Genomic DNA, 20,777 nt, shown 5'->3' with positions numbered 1-20,777 from the left:
GACTGGATGGCTCCAATATTGCCCACTAGTTTTGTTGCACCGCTAAGGTTAGGTTGGTGGTGTGAGCGGCCATAAACTAGCTAGATAGTGTAAACAGATGGATGCAGGAACTATGCCCTAAAAAACACAACACAGGTTTTTCCATCTTGGCTGAAAACGTCATAATTATAATTAAAAAGACCACTGGGAAATCTTTAATAATACATCAAAAGAGGATGATAGTAGGACTTTAAATAAATGTTTACATTTTATCTTGTGGTAGATGTTCTTCACATTGGTTATGGTTCTGACTAATTCCTCGTCTGCCCCTCAGACTGCACAGAGGAAGATTCGGGAGATCATTCAGCAGGTAAAACAGCAGGAGCAGAAGCACCAGCAGGGCCCCCCTGAGTCACCGCACCACTCCAAGTGACCAGTGAGGCAGCTCCAGTGGGCACCAGCCAATGAATGTAGCCCTCCTAAAAAGACAGAGACCTACCCAGACTAAGGTCAAGGCCAAGGGGAAAATGCAGGGCAGACCAGCAGCATCGGGATCAAAACCAAAGAACTTCACTAGGGGGATACAAGTGAGAGCCAAAGGCTGAGGGCATTGTGTGCACTGCCAACCCCTTTGAGACGGAGTGGAAGAAAACATAATAATATCACGAAAAAGACCAAAAAAAAATTTGACAGGATAGGTGGAAATGGCAGAGAATTTGAGAACTCTTATTATCAGTTTAAAAAAAGGTCTAACATGACATGTTTACCCTGCATACTGTTATCCCTTTAGTTGGACTAACATAGGCCTAACCAACAGATCAAAGCGATGAAACAAGTCGATCTCCACAAATGCACATAAAGGCAATGGGACTGATGTTTAGAGAAATTGGTTGCATCCTCTCACAGCCGTTTGGGACATTTAGACTGTGAGATTAAATCTTCTAAGCAGTATTAACACTGAGTAGAAAGTATTTTCATAGGCCTTGAGAGCACGCACTGTGATTTCTTTTTATGAAAATGACAGGACAGCTCACTTTGATTAAAAGATTGGGCTGTGGTTTGTTCCCATCTTAGTCCACTGAAATCGAAAAAAGCTCCTATGAGTAAATCCATGAATGAGTCTTTTTAACAAGCCTGTGTGTGTGCCAACGCAAAAGATAACGTCCCTCTGGAATAATTCTCACCAATCTTGTCTAGAGCTTTGCTCCGTGTTTTTAATCTTCATCTCCTGCTGATTTCTGCTTCTTCACTTCTTCTCATCTTATGTTTTTTTAATGGGTTTAAAAAATATCTTCTGTTAAAAAACTCTTGTTTTCGTAGCCTTTCGATGTCATTGAACTGACTGCCACTTTCGCTCAAGAGGTTTTATGCAACTGAGGGGATTGTTAATATCTTTTTTTATTTTTTTTTAACTGGTGTCACTCCCAAAAACATCAAAAACAAGCGCTTTGTCCTGATGTTTAAGCAAAGTCTATAAAGCCTTTCACTTTAATCACAGCAAAATAAGGAGAATTTTTACAGAAATTGTTCACTTTTGTGAATGAACAACCATTTTATTTGAATGTGCACTGCTGCAGCCTCATCAGGACGTCCCAAAGAGCCCATTGTTAACTGAGGGCCGGGAAAGAGGACAAAGATGGGTGAGAAAAACCCAGAATAGGTAAGGCAGCAGTGGAAACTTTACAAGGGGTGGGGTAGTGGTGTTTGGGGACACTGTATGACCCTGTGGTACACACACAACGGCAAACGTGACCGCAGCCGCATTTGGCTTTAACCCTGCCTTTGTCAGGGAGCTTTTTGAAAACAAACAGACAAACAAACTAAAAAATGGCGTGACAGCTGTGAATGTACAATATGCAGCCTTTTCTTGAAAATATCACCCCTGCTGTGTCCAGCAGGCCGGACCAGCGGCACATAGCACACAAAATTGTTATCCTCCCGCACGCTGTTCCCCCCCCCCCCTTAATTTCGCTATCAGAGGTTTTGGTTCAGTGGGCCTGCTGGAGCTGGACATGCAGGTCCCAGTGTTCCTCTGGGCTTTACTTTGAAAAACGCAGAAGCTTGTTGCCTTATTTCGCCACCTTCTCAAAATCACCCATGAGCTTCATCTTCCAGACGCAAGGTTATTGCCAACATGCACAGCTTCCTTTGTGTGTGTATGTGTGCGCGCACATGCACGCGTGTGTGTATATATATATAAATAAATATATATATACATATATATATAAAAAGAGAGAGTAATATTTATGAATCTATTTTTTTTCCTATTTTGTGATGAGAACTATTGATAAGAAACAAAAAGAAAAAAACAAAAGTCCTTTTTTTTTCTTTTCACAGTGGGACACTGCCATATTATTTTGAAGGGAAGTGTTTTATTTTCTTGAAAGACTAAACTATGAATAATAATATAAAGAACAAAACCATGGAAAAAAAAGAAACTGGGAGAACAGTTCAAGTGAACCACCATGTTAACTTTGGTAAGGATGTGAACAGTGCGCATGTCAGTATTGTGATCTACCTCAGGCTTCAGGGTACCTCAGTCCAATCTTTCATTTCCCCTTTTTCCACATTTTGTATGCCTTGTTAACTGATCATTTTTAGTTTTTCTTTATTTTGAAATGAAAAAAAAAATCTTACAGTAATCTCTACACTCTTCAGGACTAGTGACATTTTTGTAGTCAACTGCATTGGGACTGTGTTTACCTGGACGCCGTGCATCCTCTCGGTGAAAACACGGCGACGGATTTCTTAAGTACATTTTGGAAGATTTAGGGGGTTCATACTGACCCGCTGTGGTTCTGAATATGGATTGTACTGATTTCACAGTCAGAGAAACACAAATAAATACAATCAGTTGATAGAAAACCGATACTAACCAACTGTACCTCCTGTTTTTTGAGACTTTTAAAGAAAAAAAAGAAGCTTTTTCCTTTCTGGGAGAGGATTTTAATTTTTCTTTTTGTAACCTTACCAGCTCTGTTTGATAACAGCAAACTCTGGGGTTGATTTGGAAATTCAAAGCTGCAAAAACACACTGACAGGACTCTTGAACTTGGTGTTAAAGCCTGGTCTTCTGTGTAGAATGTAGTAAAACTCTAGTCGTTGAAATGTCACTGTGTACGACAATAAAACTGTATATCTGTAAACATGTACAATAGTCACACACAAATGCTTTGTGTTCTGTCTGTAACAGCAGTCTGCCCCGTTTTGTGATCTCTAAAATGTTTCCCCATCAGTCTGCCAATGTCATTTCTTTTGCTGTGCTGTACATTTTACCTCTGAATCCAAGGCTGACTTTAGTTCAAACAATGTAGGATAGAGGAATTACGTCAACCGTTTAAGTCAAAGTTAGTGTTTACCTTTTAAACTGGTTAGTGTTGTTTTGTTTTTTTGATTTTACTTGTGGAGGGCAGACTTTTACCATCCGATGAGCTGGAGGTTTGTTTCCTTTTTGTCCCGGTGAACACAGACGAGCAGTGCTAAAATAAAACTATCTCAATTCACACAATGCCTGAGGCTGCTGCTGCTGCTGCTGCCACCGCTGCAGTGGGCCTCCCCACGGCCGGTACAGTACCTCATACATAATGATGATAGCTCTCCAGACCTGGTTCAAGTACCCTGACCGTACCTGTGTAAAGGCAGGACGGCCCTTTCATTCAGACGTTTGACTCCGGTGGTGTTCTGCGTCACTTCAGCAGAGCGTGTGCTGCAGATATCTGCTGCCGACAGTAGCACTGGACGTTGTGTATCTTACCTTCTTGTCTGTCTGGTTTAGTTTCTTTTTCTTTAGAGCAGCTTTATGGTTCTTGTCCTGCATTGCAGAGGACTCCTCAGACTTCTGCTTCTCTTGTGTTTTGGCTGTTTGTAGACAGATTTCCCTCTGACTGGTCGAGTTTTGCTGAATTGTTGTGAGGAACATCCTGATCCGTTGGACCCTCTGAGACGAAATTCTGTAAAGATGATAGTAACCCTTTTTTTTTTCCACTTCTAAGGATTGGTGTTTCTAGGTTTTGTGGGTGTTGCTAGGCATTAATTATCAGTACCAGAAAACCACAAGTACACACTTCACAGAGGGAGCTGAGTGTCGTTAGTAGTATCACACAGTGGTTGAATAGCTTAGGCTTTCTTTTGTTTTCTGTTGATCGGGTTTTCTCGTCATTTACACTGATAGGAGGATATAGTCTGGAGCTGTAGCTGGGATTGCTTAATATTCATTCCTGTTAGATCACTACCAATAATACTAGTGTTGAAATTGTGGTTGAAAATGATTTCCTAGCTAGAACTTTGAGCGATGGAATTGGATTGGGAGAGGAAAAAGCAAAGTATGCATTTTAGCTTGACATGGTGAAGGAGAGAGAGGCTTATCAGGTGTGAAAGTTGTTTTGCCTTTGGGAGTGAGCACAGGGCATCCGGCGCCATCTTAGAACTCTCCGGACCAGGTGATGGAGGGATTTTGTTAGAAATAGCAGAACCACAGCAGTGTTTGTTGTCTTTTCTTGTTTTAACGCAGAGCATTGCATGAGATTGATACAGGAGATCCAGTATGTACCGCACTTCATATAGCACTAGACTTTAAACAGTTTTTATTTTATTTTACAGGGATCCGGTTCTTAACTGCATTTCACCATTCGGGAGATTCCTTTTGTTTCCTCTGTAGGTCACAAAGTCCTACATTTCCCATGGACCAAAAGGTCCCCAACACCTCAAAGTAATCGGTGGTTGAACAGACATTTGATCCATTCTTTTTTTTAAAAGCATCACATGTGGATCCATGCCTTCCTGGTAAACAGCCAAGCTGTTCTTTTGAGTTGTGAGTGAACTGTATTGCTGAGCAACCTGGATCAGAGCAATAAAGAACATTTGAAAAACAAAACAAGCTGTTGGGGTGTTTTATTTTCTCAAAAACCTTTAAAAAAAATAGAGGTGCTGAATCAGCAGTGAGCCATGTCTTCACTGCAGATTTTGTTGTCACAGCATCTTACAACTTTGTGATGACATTGAAATATTAGCCAACAAAAACATCATACACAAAATGTAATTTCTTCCTCCCCCTCCAGTCGGTACTTAATATTATCCTGTTTTTGTAGCTGAACAACAGTTTAGTCCACAGGATTAAAAAAGAATGTAGAATTTCACTCACAGAATGACATTCTACAGAACAAAGATTTGGATTACAAGACAAAAAGAAAGACATTTTTATGCCTCAAAGGTCACCTTTTCTGACTAAACTTTACATTCAGTAGATTGCCTTTACTCCAATCACCTCCATGTAGCTCCTCCCACAAAAGGATGTATAAATATACACAAAAATCTGATGATCAAACCAGGAAAATCACCTCCAGGTTGTTTTCTATCTAGTATATTAAAACCGAAATAAGTGACAAACGTCTCTATGGCTTTTATTGGGGGGGGGGGGGGGGGGGGTCCTCTCCCGTCTGCTGATGGCGGATCAGTCACTTTCTCAGGATTGGGAAGTGGATTTGCTGTGATCTCTGGTTACTCGCACTCATGCAGCAGCTGCTGGACTGGATTATAACGTGAGGAGTGTGGATGCCGGGTAAAAACCCTTGATCTTCTCCTCGTGTCCTTCCAACTGCTCCAGAGCAGAACTTTTCCAGCTCACAAGCTCGTCTCCTTAGCATTGAAAACTGGAGTCCCATGTTTGGCTATAAAGGTGACATCAGATCTTCTGAAGCAGCCCATCTCTACAAACGGGACCTTGAAGATCTTTATGAATATTTTCATTTTTGCACAGAGGTAGAATTTAAATGTCAAAAGTCCACAACAGGCACTTCAAACCCACACTGTACATCAGAAGCTTGACTCACACCAGAGCAACAACATTTATAAAACACTCAATATGAAACAAAGTCATCAGAACAGCAAAAATTTGAAATTTTTTTAACACTTATCTTTACCGTGAAAGTCTTCTTAAAAGAAGTAATCTACACTTTGTCTAGAAGGCAAATTGAATTATACAATTCCTCACAATTGAAAACATTTGCACGCAAGTGTGCACATCTCCAAACGACATCCGCTGTTCAGAGCAGTAGGCCTCAAAAGACGAGTGACCAAATTCAACAAGTCATGGCCTCTTCTTATCTGCGGCGAGTCCGTTCTGAGCCTGAGCGTCCACTTTGAGGTGTCTGTGACTGTAGCTGCGGATCAACGCCCCGGGCAGCAGAGACACGCAGGCGATGGCCAGCAGCTGCAGCAGCCGCTCCCAGGAGAAAAGGTCGTCCAGCGACGACACCTCTGATAACATCACGCCGGTCTGGACGCAGATAAAGTTGTAGGGCAGGAGGCCTGAAATGGAAGGCAGAAAATGTCACGACATCAACAGAGACGCAGATGATAGCGTGGTCTGACCCGCCTGCTGTTACTGTGCAGCGTTTAGACGTCACCCTGTGGGAAAGCTGAAACAAAACATCATTTGATGACAGCATGCATATTTCTACATACCTTCTCTGGCTTTGCCATTATGGCAAATGCACAGTCCTTAGATATTTCTGACCATTTACATTGCAGTGATAACATTTTATTTTCACATTTGTATTCACTGTTCTGCCCAGTTTTTATTTGTAATTCTTCTGCTCCACTCTGCTTTTTTAAATGACTACTTGGCCGCTAATAATCTCTGCTCTGCTTTTTTCTTTCTTTTTTTTTTTTTACTGTAATGAGATTATTCCAAACCAAACCAAAGGCAAAAGGGTTCTGATGCAGAAAATGTGACCTTAATGAGTAAAACCGTTTAAAAATAAACTGGTCAACAGTCATAGGGAATGTAATAGCTTACCAATGAAGACTGAGAGGAAGAAAAAGGTCAACGGGATGTTGACTATTGGAGCAGACATGTTCAAAAACCAATTGGGAGTCATGGGAAAGAATCTAAGAAAGAGCAGAAAGAAGAACAAACAGTCCTGGTTCTCCTCCACCTGAAAAAGACAGATACAGTATGGAAACCAGTAAATTGATCAACTTTGTCTTCATCCCTGTGCTGCAGCTCTCTGTGTTTATGTAAAATAACTATCATGTTCTAAGATTGTCTTGCTGCCTTTAACACCGTCAGGTGGAGCAGGCAGGACGAACAGAGCAGCGTGAACGTGCGGAGGGGGCGTGTCTGCAGCTGTGAACGCCGCCCAGTCTGTTATTGGACGGAAAGTTTTTCTGGAAAGAGTCAGTGGCGATCTCGTAGGGACACATGAGATGACCGCCCAAAAGAAAGCCTAGACTATAATCACCAATTTCTCCGTAAAATGAATTAAATTTGCGTTAGGACGCCCCCACTATCCTGTCACCTTGCTGCTACGATGACCATATGTTGGGCTGTCGGTGTAGAACACGCCGGAGCCCCAAACTAACAAACTAACAGCTGCTTCCTAATAAAAAATAATATAATTAATATAATTTATTGTTTTACTGGATTTAAAGAAAATAAATCACAGAAACGAGTCTGCATCAAAGTGAATTTGTTTCCACCATCTCACTCATCTTAACTCTGGGTGTTTGATAGACGGAAAAGTCTATTCAAGGTTGTGGAAAATGGACAAAAGATCAATCACCCTCATAAAGAATAAAAATAATTAAAATAAATAATTAAATAAATATCTTGACAACATTTTGAATCAATACAAGTATTGCCAAATGAACTATCGTGATAAATCGGCAAAAATCCCTGTGCTTTCCTCTCAGTGGGAAACTGATCCACTTGGCTCTTTGAGGTACCGGTTGCTGACCCCTGGTCTAGTAGTTTACCGTGTGTGTAGTAAATCCTGCAGATTTCTCTAAAGTTATAATAAAAAATGAGTCAAAAAAAAGGTTTAATTCTATTGGTATGACATTTAGTGGCGGGTCATGGGGTTTACCGGAGTCAATCCCAGCTGCTTCAGGAGAAATGGTCAATGGCGTACACTTGTATTTAGAAGGAAGGCCAAAGTCCTTTCCAGTCACAGTCCCATTTCCCCATGCACACATTCACACGCTGATGCCAAACACTGGCGCCAACCTATAACCACCAGAAGCAAGGTAGGATCATTGTCCTGCCCAAGGGCGGGAACTAAACTTGCCATGTAAATCAGAGGTCAGCCGCTGCACCACAGCTGCCCCAGGGTGGAGGCGGAGTATACCCTGCAGTTTGTGATGTGATCAGTGGCGTGAACTTGGGAGTGTCTTTCAGAGAAACTGCTATCAGACGAACACGTAGAATTAGATAACTGTTCTCTGTTGGCAGAATCGATCAATATTTGTTGTTTTATTGCATCCCTTTTTAAAAAGTCAGCACTATGCAGATCTTTTTTTGTGAAACTAAAAGAGCGTTGAGGCAGATTTCCAGACAAAACATTCAATCACAAAAGCCTGCATTTCTCATTTTGTCTGCAGCTTTGAAGAGTCCACTGTTCTGCAAAAACACTACCTTCTTCTGCAGCATGGAGACTTTACTTGGGAAGAGATGAACAATGTAACGCTTGCCGAAGGCTTGCGACAGGAGGTAGCACATGGTGGAACCGACTGTGGTGAGCACACAAGCAAGCAGCAGTCCTTTGTAGGGTCCAAAGATAGCTCCTGCAAGAATGTTCTGCATGAGAACAAACGGAGAGCAGAGACGGGATGTTAGCAGACATCATTACAAGCGTAGGTTTCAATCACAGCTTAAAGGCCCGTACACACCGGGACGAATATTCGCCAGGCGTTATTCGCCAGCGTTTTTCGCCACGTTTTTTGTGTTCACACCCAGGCGATTTTCGCTGACGATGAGTGGAGTGAACATGCAATTTCATTCCCTGACATTAGATGGCGCTTAATGTAAAACAGAAATACTCCTGTACACAAGGTGGCGCTGCGCAACTTTACGCTTCTTAAAGTCGCTTTTCACTCAGAAGAAGAGAGCAAGTATTTACACGCTTGTCAGAATCAAACAAAGAAAACATGAATATTTCAAGCACCAGTAGCTCCAACTGGTGCTTGGTTCTGGGATATTTTAGAATGTCCGTCATTATTGCTTCGCGGCTGTGTAGACGCTACTTGGCGTCTATCTTCTTCGCTGGTATGTGTGCTCAGCAAGGCAGTTTTGTGTTTGAGCGCCCCCAAATTGTGTTTTACTGTAACTTCAGAAGCTCCAGACACGTGAGCAAAAGCGCCATTCTCATTGGTCGAGTAGATTTCGACGCGACGCGTCGAAAAAAAAAAACGAACCCGAGGCGTTTTTTTTTTTTTGACGCTTTAACGCGTGGCGTTTTTTCGCGTCGGTGTGCACACTCTCGTTGGTGCCCTTTGTTTAGTCACGAGGCGTTAAGGCCCGTACACACCGGGACGAATATTCGCCAGGCGTTATTCGCCAGCGTTTTTCGCCACGTTTTTTGTGTTCACACCCAGGCGATTTTCGCTGACGATGAGTGGAGTGAACATGCAATTTCATTCCCTGACATTAGATGGCGCTTAATGTAAAACAGAAATACTCCTGTACACAAGGTGGCGCTGCGCAACTTTACGATTCTTAAAGTCGCTTTTCACTCAGAAGAAGAGAGCAAGTATTTACACGCTTGTCAGAATCATACAAAGAAAACATGAATATTTCAAGCACCAGTAGCTCCAACTGGTGCTTGGTTCGGGGATATTTTAGAATGTCCGTCATTATTGCTTCGCGGCTGTGTAGACGCTACTTGGCGTCTATCTTCTTCGCTGGTATGTGTGCTCAGCAAGGCAGTTTTGTGTTTGAGCGCCCCCAAATTGTGTTTTACTGTAACTTCAGAAGCTCCAGACACGTGAGCAAAAGCGCCATTCTCATTGGTCGAATAGATTTCGACGCGACGCGTCGAAAAAAAAAAACGAACCCGAGGCGTTTTTTTTTTTTGACGCTTTAACGCGTGGCGTTTTTTCGCGTCGGTGTGCACACTCTCGTTGGTGCCCTTTGTTTAGTCACGAGGCGTTAAACGTCGGCGAAAATCGCCGGCGAAATTCGTCCCGGTGTGAACAGGCCTTTAAACGTCGGCGAAAATCGCCGGCGAAATTCGTCCCGGTGTGAACAGGCCTTTAGTGATTCTCAAGATCTGATGGAAAGAAATCCTTTGAGGTTCACAAATACACCGCAGAGTCAGACTGCTCTCTATTTTAGTGTTGACAATCAGATTACTGTCAAGAAAAAAGAAAACGTTTTACTGCTTACCAGGAACGATGATCCAGGAATGGCAAAGGACTGCTTGTACAAATAGGCACTACAAAACAGGAGCAGGACATATCCAGTGTGTTCCGTCTTGTAAAACTGCAAAAGTTCGGCCAATTCCCGCAAGTCCTCCAAGTCTGAAGGGAACTTCAACCTACGGCATAATTTACAGCCAGGTTAGATCAGCAACAACACATACAGTACCTTGGTATGAAAATATTACAAATGAAGACGTTAGCATTAAAAGGGAAAATAATCCAAGCCTCCATAAATTTACATTATCTGTGAATGAAGCAAATGTTCAAACTGGTTGGGAAACCCTTGGCAGCAAAAAGCTGCCACCAAATAATTGCAACAACCAACATGGAGTCTAATACTGCAGTACTGTGGAAAGATTTCTTTGTGGAGTGGCTGGAATTCAGCCTTTTTAGAGCATAATCTGCCTTTTGAAAGTCATGCTAGATTACATTTCCTGATCCAACTCATTACAACAGCTGGTCTTCAAGGTGTTGAAGTCAAGAAAGATGTTAGGTGACTCATACATTACAAAAATGTCAGCTTCTTCTTGTTTAGCAACAGTTTTTCTCCAAAAGATTGAGGAAATATCTTTCTTTCTTATTTTTTTGTGGAGCTCTTTGGTTCCAAAGTTGACTGATCTTGTTACTCTTTGTTTTTCATTTGTTCCTCATGTTTTTAGAATCTCAGCATGATAATTGCCTCCTTTTGATTGATTGATTTCAAGCATTGATTATTGATTGTAATTAAAACATTCAAGTAATCATTACTGCACATTACACAATGTAATCCTCATTGGTTGTAATTAATATAGCTTTGATTATTTCACCACATTCAAGTTCACACATGTATTTGGAATTATTCAAACACCTGTAGACCTTTAACTCCTCTTATCTTGATATGGTGAAATCAGAGTTTCTTGATACATTTTCTTTTTTCTTAAATATTTGAACATTGTTTGAGCTTTTTAATTAACCTGTTCCAAGGTTTAGTCAGCCAAGTCCTACTGATTTGTGGTCTGAAATCCCCTATTACCCCCCCTTAAGGCCATGTCAATTTAAATTACAATAGTTGATTATAAATTAAACTTTTTGTGATTACCTGGTACAGTCCATGTCTATTTTTAAACCTATTTTTTAAAACTACTTTTGATTATCTGAAACATTAGGGTTCAGGACAAACACAAAACAAAACCTTAAGAGGCATTTAAAGACTGGGAGACAAAAAATCTTCATAAACAAAATGAAACAATTAACTAAGATTAAAAATAGACAGAAATCGAAATACTATATATATCTACAGATTTCACAAAGAAAATACTGGCTCAAAATCCTCCAGAACCCCTTAAGAATATTGAAATTATTCCATCAAATACCCTTTAGTGTTTTAAATATGCATTTTTTTCATTGTAAGCTTTGCGATGATTTTTTTTCACGATTAAAACCAGCAGACAGTATTTTAGTTTGTTTGCTCCACATAAATAAAAATACACATCCAAAAGACTCCAAACAAAGCAGGAAACAAATAACGTAATCTATACATATGGTGTTGTAATTAAAAGCTGTTCGTACTTATAACACCGGAATTGTGCCAAATACACGATATTACACCCCATAATTCCGAACACAACTGTAATTTTACAGCTAGCGGCTAACGCGGGTCACCTGCTGGGCTCCGGAGAGGAGTAACGGGGCTCCTTCGCTTCATGTTCACCTTCACTGTCCAGCTGGGGACTTCTCGCAGGTCCGGCCGGGAGATACTGCGACAACGAATACAGATACAACGTGGCTGCCGTAACAACAGCAATTAACCCGAAAAGTGACCGCATGATGATGAAAGTAGTCCTCAGTTCTGCAGAAAAATACTTCTCCCAGCTGTTCCCGGAGAACAACAACGGCTAACCTCTGCGGTGACGTCGCATCTCCGCCCCCTCCTTCTTTAATTTAGGTCAGGTGTTAGTCAAAAGACCTTAATATCATGCATTTTACGTTTATTTTATTTTTTTACTCTTATAAAAAAATGTTATAATGCCGTTCAAAATAATGTTTGTGTTCAGATCCAGTCCGCGAGGGGGCGCTATGACTCTAATTGTTTGCCGCCTTTAAATTCTCAAATTTTCTGCACGAAGAAGTATATTTGTACGGTATTCACGGAGGGACAAAAATAAATGAAAAGCGATGTAGCACTAACGGATTTGTTTCAAAGTCCACTTACTTCGTTTACGGTGAAGTGCGACTAGTTATCAGTTTTAATCATTAGTATAACATCATGGCTCAGTACAGTCGTGTTTCGGGGACTGTTGGCCTGATTACGCTCCTAAATCCTCCTGTTAATGCACTCAGGTAAGATCACAAAACAACAATGCGACAACACTTTTACTAATTGATAGCTGTCTGTTAGCTATGGATTTTTTGATTAGTATTTCATGTATAAATTGTACATTGTTATTTTATAAGCACATCGTTTGAAGTAAAATATAAACTTACTGATTTAAAGTTTGAGTTAAACTTTTAGATGTTTACTTTGTTCTTCCTAAAACCACAAGGGGGCGGTAGAGGTAAGTAGGACAGAGGCCATTGAAGCAGATGTTTTTCTGTTTGGTTATCTTCTGTCTAGATTTGTGTAGATATATTGTCAGGTGTTATTTAGCAATAATAAAAAAAAAAAATCAAATTTCATGACAGTTTTATTTGCTGCAGACAGTCCTGAAGTTAAGTTTTTTGCTTCCACTGTAAGCTTTTTTCTTAAAATGTTGTTTATTATTAGAAAAATAAGTTTTTGCCTGCCTTCACCCTGACCTGTATTGGTTTCTACATTGCACTTCTCCTGGCATATCAGACCAGCCTATCAGACGAACCTGATGGACTGTATCTACCAACAGCCTGAGAGATAATGCATCACAGCAAAACACTGCAATTAATCATTTACTGATGGCTGTCTGCCTAAAAGCAAAGGGTTTTCGCCCAGAAATAGCACACAAGCTGTTATATTCAGAACTAAAACTACTCAACGCAAAAGGTAGTTCAAGGCAACCATATTTACAGAAGCACCTTCTTTGAAAAATGCACGTTATGCTACATTTTCTTTGTTCTTGTTTTTTTCTTATTTCATTCTAAGTCTTTTTTCCCCTCTGCTGTCAGTTGCTATGGTGACAAACAAATTTCCCACGTGTGGGATCAATAAAGTATTTCTGATTATGCTTGAGTAAAGGTTAACTTGTTTTTATTTATTTTCATGTCAGATGTAAAAAATAAATAAATTAATAAATTAAAATCAATAATATATCATTTCATTTTTGCAAATCTCATTCGTAATTCCACTGCTGGTTCCATTGGTCCTTACTTAGACTCATTACAATCAGGCCCCATCAGGTTATGGTGGGTAAAGTTCAAATTGATAAACATAATATCCTCTTTTTAATTGCAGTGCAGCAGTAAGGCAAGGTATTGTGGACACGATGGACAAGGCCCTGAGCGACCGAAAGGTGAAATCCGTGGTCATCTGTGGTCACAATGGCAAATTTTGTGGAGGTGTGTACCTGTACCTTAACAGTGGTGACACAACTGAAATGATTCAAGCCTTTAAAATATTAAAACGTCTGATGATTAAGCCTTTATGTCCTTTTTATTTTATTATTTTATTAATGCTGTTTTTTTTAGAACTGTCCTGATGCTGGAAGCACACAGTGGATTAAAAAAAACATTTCAGTTATTGGTCTAAATTGGAATTGGAGTAAAAGAAAAACATACAAAAATGATGTATTAAAGATGAAACATATTCTTAATGAATGAATTGTAATCTTATTGAATAAACTGATTAACAACTAATAGCAAGAGTCTGAGAAATCTCACATAACCCATTTTAAAAATCAAAAGCAAGTACTTTACTACATGAATCTGGGTTTTTAAATATTAAAACTCTTTCATGCTCTTCTCTCATACTAATGTATGCTAAAAAATGTATTGGAATTTGGCGAAAATAAACAAAACCAATTTTTATATCACAGAAAAAGCCATATGGATGGTCAACCATTCAACAAATGATCAATCTACTAAACTGTTTTTTTAATTATTATATCTAAAGCTCTAATGTTTACAGATGTCTACAAACTGCATCGGTAATGTAGTAACGTTAAAATAAATTATTGCCAAAAACATATTGTGTTTGTTTGAAACAAGAGAATCTCCGGGATTTGGATTTGTTTAAAAAAACAGAACGCTTTAAAAAATAATCCTGTGGAATAGTTTTACAGAGATGATCTCAAGAGATGTAATTCCATATCATATTTCAGTATTTTCAGATTCTGTTCCTAATGTTAACATTTGTTCAACAAATTCTAAAGATTTTTTGTTGAAATTTACAGGTAATTAGAGTAGCTGTGGCTTCAACCTACACTTTTACAATGAAATTTCTTTTTGTAGTTCTAATTGTATATGTGCAATTATACTATACATCATTTTCAGTATTTTACAATGAAATGTTATTTGCAAACAGCTGCAATGAAATAAATGAATCCAACACCCAAAAAAATGGATGTCTATATAAGGCAACTTGAGATCAATGACTCAATTAACTGTTAGAAAAAACGCCAACTAAGTGTCAGTCACAATAACAAGTTGCACAATTTTCTATGTTGATATTTACTTTCTTTTGTAAAAGTAGTATTTTTTTCACACGGTAGTGTCTTAATACTTCTCGATTGTGCATTTAAGGGGCGGACATCAGGGAGTTCAGCTCACCTTTGACCGGTCCTCCGTTGATCCCACTGATCCAGGGCGTGGAATCAGCAGCTAAACCGGTGGTGGCGGCCATCGAGGGGGTCGCTCTGGGCGGCGGCTTGGAGTTGGCGCTTGGATGCCACTACCGAATTGCACACTCTAAAGTCAGTCTATGCTTCAGATGCCAGTGCTGAGCTGCTGTTTTTTCAAAACATTCTAGGTTTTATTTTTTTTTGTGGCATTTGTTTAAAACATGCTTTCATTTTTTGTCACTTCCTCAATCATTTGTTAATCCTTCTTATGTATGTACTTGCTAAGTATGTTTCATAAGGGCTGCAGGTGCACCTAGCTAATGCTGTTGTTCTTTGTGTGCTTTTAGGCCAGACTGGGGCTTCCTGAGGTCCACCTGGGTTTGCTGCCAGGCGCAGGCGGATCCCAGCGCCTGCCGAGGCTCATCGGTGTTCCAGCTGCCTTGGATCTCATCACCACAGGTGGAGCAGCTAAGAGTACTTTGACTTACCAACAACAAACTTGAATGCTGAAAAAAAAACTGGTCATCACAAGTAACAATAGTAAAGTCTGTTTGAAAAAGATTTTTCTTTAAATAATAAGGTTTATGAAGCATTTGAAGGTAAAAGATTTTGTCCGTATTTTCCGTTTGACTCTTATCTTAAACTTGATTTATCTTGCTTTCTAGAAATCCACTTACATTCAAACAAAAACGTCTTATTGAATAACTACAATTTGTTTTATAGAACTACCATTTAGCACCAGCAGGTGGCAACCTTTAAAACTAGTAAACCGTTCATTATAATTCATCTTTGGCTGGGTAAGCTGAATTGATTGTGATGTTATTTTTTGATAACTGCTTTATTCATCTGTAAAAACATTCTTGTTAACACTTTAAATAGGATGTTTTGTGTTTTTGTCCCACAGGCCGCCACGTGACCGGCGCCGAAGCCCTGCAGCTTGGATTAGTCGACAAGGTTACTGACAGAAACACTGTGGATGAAGCTGTGAAATTTGCTTTGAGTGTTGCAGGTGAGAGGCAATGGGGGGGGAGGGGGGTACTTACTAGAGTAAAATCCAACCCCCCCCCTTGACTGGTTTAAAAATTTACTCTGTGGAAGAACAAGAAATTCCTTCTACTGGAGTTATTTTAGGTAAACCTGTCATCAAGGCACCCAGTCATCTCTGCTGTGGAAGCCAAAGGAGGCAGAGAGACATGTAAGGCAGATCCACCACCACAGGAGCCATGAATGTTTCATGGTGCTGTCAGATGGGCTCTGATGTCTTCACTACATTTGCTGGATTATTCAAGAGGGCGAAAAGCGACAAACTTTTGTAGAATTTTAATGCAGGGCCCCCACCATTCATTTAGGAGGAAAAGAGCTGCGGCACGCATGTGAGCCTGACTCAGTTGCAGACGGAGAGGAGTCCTGAAGTGTGCCATGTCCCCACAGTTTAGGAAGAAGGATTTCTTGGTCTGTGTGAAGACCGCCCCATTCAGCTTTACTCGCTTGTAATGAAACTGACAGAGCACCAGTGGGCATAAGAAAACTGTGTTATTCCCCAAACCAGTCAGAGCCATTTAACATTTTAGGGCACTAACTAAATCTTTTCTTCTTCTTTTTTTTTATCAAAGCACATTAGTACTTTATCTTTTACCAAGGGCTAAATCATTTTTCATCCCTCCTGTGTGTCCTGAATTATCCACAGCTAAGGTTGCTCCTGATTCCACATGAAAGAAATTTGAAATGAAGTCTTCATGACTGAACTGTAGGCTTCAAGTTGTTGTTATCTCGTTGTTATCCGAGCGGTGACAGCTTCTTCCGCAGACGCATCAGTGAGCGCAGTGCCTGTTTGTGTCTGATATCATGCCCGTGGCAAAAAATCTTGTATCTGTGCAAAATGTCAACAGTTAAGCCTGTTGAATGGCAAGTCAAACATCATTTTTACAATCAAAATATGAAGTCTTCAAATGTTGTTGTTTTTTTTTTCTTATTTCCCTGCACTACATGAGGACTGAATGTCAGAGGAGGTGAGTGTTGATAGTAAAAGCAAGACTGTTATAAAAAGAACTGAAGAGATGGCAGGAAATCAGGGAAATTCTGGCAGATTTTACATCCTTGTGTTAGTTAGGAGGGAAAAATGAGGACAGGAAATGTTTTGTTTAACGCAAAAAGCCAGCAAAAATGTGTGAGACCACAAGATTTCTCTTGAGACCTGCTTAGATGCTATTCCAGTGAGCATATTTTATATTTAACTTTGTTTTGGTTTTTTTTGCACAATGTGAAGTGTGCGCTTACACTGATGACTGCGTGCTCACTCTCCCAACACTCATACACAAATGGATTTAAGTCTCACTGGTGACTGATGAGATTATGGGACTTTTTTTAACCTCAGAGGTTGCAACATCTGCCCACTACATCTGTCCAGACAGCTAGGATTCCCATTCGCTGTAAATCCACAGCTCGGCCATTTACAGATTAATCTGCTGCAATAATGCCTCCTAAATTACACTGGAACCACTGCACTGCAATAAAACACCTCCCTCTTGTTAAAATTGTGGGGTAACATGCATAGGAATGTCCAAAAAATAACATTTACTCAGTATTTTCTTTAGAGATGATAAATGGTAACACAAAAAATAGTTTAATGCTGGAAAACTTAGACAACCCATCAATCAGATTTGACTGCTGTCCCTTTAAGCTTCACCATGGTGACCCATTTTCTGGTCCAGACCCACAGCTGAGTGTAATTCAGTGAAGCTGTGAAAGATTCTGACTTCTGTCTCATGTAATCACATCAGAGAAGACAGCGCTGGGATTTCAAATGCTTTTATTTTTAACAAGGTCTTAGCATAGGAGCCATTAAAGTTGAAATCACTGAAACCTCATGTAAAGATTCAATGAGGAACAATATAGTTTTTGGGAAAATGGGCTGGAGGTTTTTTGTTTTGGTTTATATAGAAAAACTAAAATATTGATTCTTTATTCGCCTATTTTCCTCCAAACTGACTCATTGTTTTTCGTTTTGTTTGAGATATTCGGTATTCAAGGTGAGCTGTGTCGGTTCATTGCCAAAGCTCCTGCAATTATCTGGAAATAGCCTGTCAAATCGGCCTGCTCTTAGTGTCTGCTGGGATACCTAGTTATTGAGGAGAAGAGTGTGCCTGAAAACATTCCCACACCTGAGCACCAGTTAATAACTGTGTAAAAAAAATAAAGCACTGCCAGTGGGAAGTAATATGCTCATTTGATTTCACAAACTTGAATTTTTACTTTTGCATATTTTCAGAAGTTGAATTATGAAACACATTTCTGATCTACTTCTAACTTTCTTCCTCAGATCAACCCCCTAACTCCCGTCGTGTAAGCACGTTCCCGTGTCCACGCCACCCGGATCTGGATGCGCTCTTTGAAGGCGCCATGCAGCGAGTTCGGCAGCGTGCGCGTGGAGCCCTCGCGCCAGTCGCGTGCGTCCAGGCGGTTCGTGCTGCCGCCACCCTGCCTTACGCTCAGGGCATGGAGCGCGAGAGGGAGCTGATGGCCACTCTCTTCACCTCAGGCCAGGCCCGTGCTCAGCAGTACCATTTCTTTGCCCAGAGAGCTGTTGGCCGGTGGAGCATGCCCAGTGGAGCCCGCTGGGACACAACGAAGCCTGGGGCAGTACATAAAGCAATGGTCATTGGTAAGAGCACAAAACACAATGACTCTTCAAGATACCTGGGTGACATGTTCACATTTAAGTTTTGGAATCTTTCTTTGACATTTCATCGGACTTCAAAAGATGAACTTTCTACTCTGCTGGGAGGACTGGATGTATAAAAATCTGAATATGTGAAGCTCAGCAGCGTGTGCATTAAAACTGCAAACTCTGGAAAAACTTCTCTGTGCCTCACTAATGTTTTTCAGAGCGTGCACCGTACTTTAGCCAGGATTTCATTGGCATTCAATGTTTGATCTTGTCTTTTAAGGTCTTGGCACCATGGGAAGGGGGATATCCGTGGCTCTCGTACAGGCCGGGGTGTCTGTGGTTGCCATGGAAACCAACGAGAAGCAGCTAATGGAGGCAAAGCAGGCAATATCGAGCATGTTGGAGCGGGGCGCTAAGAGACGAGGTGTGGCGCCAGCGCTGGACAAGATCGGGTACAGCTCGAACATGGAGCCAGCAGCAGACGTGGACCTGGTCATTGAAGCTGTGTTTGAGGACATGGCTCTGAAGAAGAAGGTCTTTCAGCAGTTGTCTGCGCTTTGTAAACCAGGCACATTTCTGTGCTCAAACACCTCCGGACTGGACATAGACCAGCTGGCTTCTGAAACTCGCCACCCCGAGCTGGTGGTTGGGATGCACTTCTTTGCCCCAGCGCATGTTATGAAGCTGCTAGAGGTGGTGTACGGGTCTAGATCGTCTCCACAAGCTGTGGCCACTGCCATGGAGCTAGGGAAACAAATGGGAAAAGTGAGCGTGGCAGTTGGAAACTGTCGCGGCTTCGTAGGCAACCGCATGCTCAAGCCCTATCTGGAACAGGCTTTCTTCCTGCTGGAGGAAGGAACCACACCGGAGTTTGTAGATCAAGTTCTAGAGGAGTTTGGATTTGCCATGGGCGTGTTCAGAATGTCTGACCTCTCTGGGCTTGATGTTGGTTGGAGAGTCAGGAAGGCAGATGGACTTCTCAATGCTTCAGAAGGACACTCGGCTAGAATCCGCCAAGGCTGCAGATACAGCCCCCTGGGAGATCTTCTGTGTGAGCAGGGAAGGTTTGGTCAGAAAACAGGCCGAGGGTGGTATCAGTATGACAAACCAGGGGGTCGGGTTGCTAAACCCGATCCCTGGCTGCATGGATTCCTGGAGAAGTTCCGAACCCAACACGGCTTGGTGGCCCGCCGCATAGACCACCAGGAGGTGCTGGAGCGCTGCCTCTACGCCCTGATGAACGAGGGCTTCCGCATTCTTGAGGATGGAATCGCTGCAGGACCGGAGGACATTGATGTCATCTATGTGCTGGGCTACAGCTGGCCCCCTCACCGCGGAGGCCCCATGTTTTATGCTGGCATGGTGGGTTTGCAGAAGGTTCTGGAGAGGCTTGAGCACTACCACCAAGAGCATCCTGATATTCCCAGCTTGAAGCCCTGCAACCTGCTGAGGAACCTGGTAGTCAATGGCAGCCCTCCTGTCCATAAGTGGAGGGAGTTCCTGAAGAAACCCCAAAGCCAACTTTAAACAGCTCATATTATATCCCAAAAACCACATTTGATCCAATTCTGATTTACCAAACAAGCTTTAACTTTGTATTTTCCATTGCTTATTGATTTCTCACTTGCAGTGATGTGTGATGCTGCAGCTTCTCTGAAATGTGCACAGAGGGACCAGTTAAGAAGATTAAACGGTGCAATAAATGTATAAACCAGAGTGATAAAAATCTAGACTTAATCATCATTGTAGACATTTTTAATTGTGTCTGATTCAACTTGCTTAAGGAAAATCCAAAATCTCCATTGATCTTAATAAAGAAATGTGCTGTTTTTTCAAGATTTTTTGCAAACAAGGACATGCAAATCATATCAGTTTAAACTAAACTATCATTTTTGCATATTTCTTTGAATAATTGTAATATATTAATGTTGCAAAATGATAATACTACAAAATCTTAACCAATTATTTCTGTTTATGTTGTAAATTAGGCAATTATACCACCTAATGTATCAGCTAATTATGCCTTTAATATTATTTTAATCTAATTTTCTTGCCATCCTGATCATTTATTTTTGTTTTTTAATTTTTGTGCAAATGCTTTTAATAAAACTGTTTTGAAATCCTCATATTGACTGTTCTTTTAATGGTTGTGCATGAACATTACTGTACAACCATCAGGTTTCACCTGGTTTGTTAATTGCTTTTTG

At 40.9% G+C, this 20,777-nt stretch overlaps 3 protein-coding genes across 5 annotated transcripts in view; 2 read left to right on the top strand and 1 right to left on the bottom strand.

Moving 5' to 3' along the window:
* igf2bp2a (insulin-like growth factor 2 mRNA binding protein 2a) overlaps positions 1-4,855 on the top strand; it is a 45,303-nt gene extending 40,448 nt beyond the window's left edge. For both annotated transcript variants that reach the window (XM_023950670.2, XM_078939963.1), the window contains exon 16: positions 314-4,855. In XM_023950670.2, the coding sequence (XP_023806438.1) occupies positions 314-412 (99 nt within the window). In that variant the 3' untranslated portion in view covers positions 413-4,855. The remainder of the gene's footprint in view (positions 1-313) is intronic.
* On the bottom strand, positions 4,853-12,014 carry tmem41aa (transmembrane protein 41aa). The gene is made up of 5 exons (XM_004081713.5): positions 11,818-12,014; positions 10,142-10,292; positions 8,393-8,554; positions 6,776-6,914; positions 4,853-6,285 (listed from the first exon to the last, which is right to left on the bottom strand). Exons 1-5 carry the CDS (start codon positions 11,979-11,981, stop codon positions 6,065-6,067), a joined length of 837 nt encoding a protein of 278 aa, XP_004081761.1. The 5' UTR covers positions 11,982-12,014; the 3' UTR covers positions 4,853-6,064.
* ehhadh (enoyl-CoA, hydratase/3-hydroxyacyl CoA dehydrogenase) lies at positions 11,960-20,696 on the top strand. 2 transcript variants are annotated; one of them, XM_078939962.1, is made up of 7 exons: positions 11,960-12,100; positions 13,580-13,683; positions 14,866-15,035; positions 15,251-15,362; positions 15,808-15,912; positions 18,223-18,564; positions 18,851-20,696. In XM_078939962.1, exons 2-7 carry the CDS (start codon positions 13,611-13,613, stop codon positions 20,095-20,097), a joined length of 2,049 nt encoding a protein of 682 aa, XP_078796088.1. In that variant the 5' UTR covers positions 11,960-12,100; positions 13,580-13,610; the 3' UTR covers positions 20,098-20,696. The 2 variants fall into 2 exon arrangements, with proteins under 2 accessions (XP_078796088.1, XP_004081759.1); XM_004081711.5 differs by lacking the exon at positions 11,960-12,100 and adding an exon at positions 12,266-12,495.
* The last annotated feature ends 81 nt before the right edge of the window (positions 20,697-20,777 follow it).

This window comes from Oryzias latipes, chromosome 21 (assembly GCF_053564925.1).
Source record: "Oryzias latipes strain Hd-rR chromosome 21, Olatipes_Hd-rR_3.1".
In the NCBI taxonomy this organism is placed as follows: Eukaryota; Metazoa; Chordata; class Actinopteri; order Beloniformes; family Adrianichthyidae; genus Oryzias; species Oryzias latipes.
Note: the sequence above shows the minus strand (reverse complement) of the source record. Positions and strands in the feature narration are given on the sequence as shown.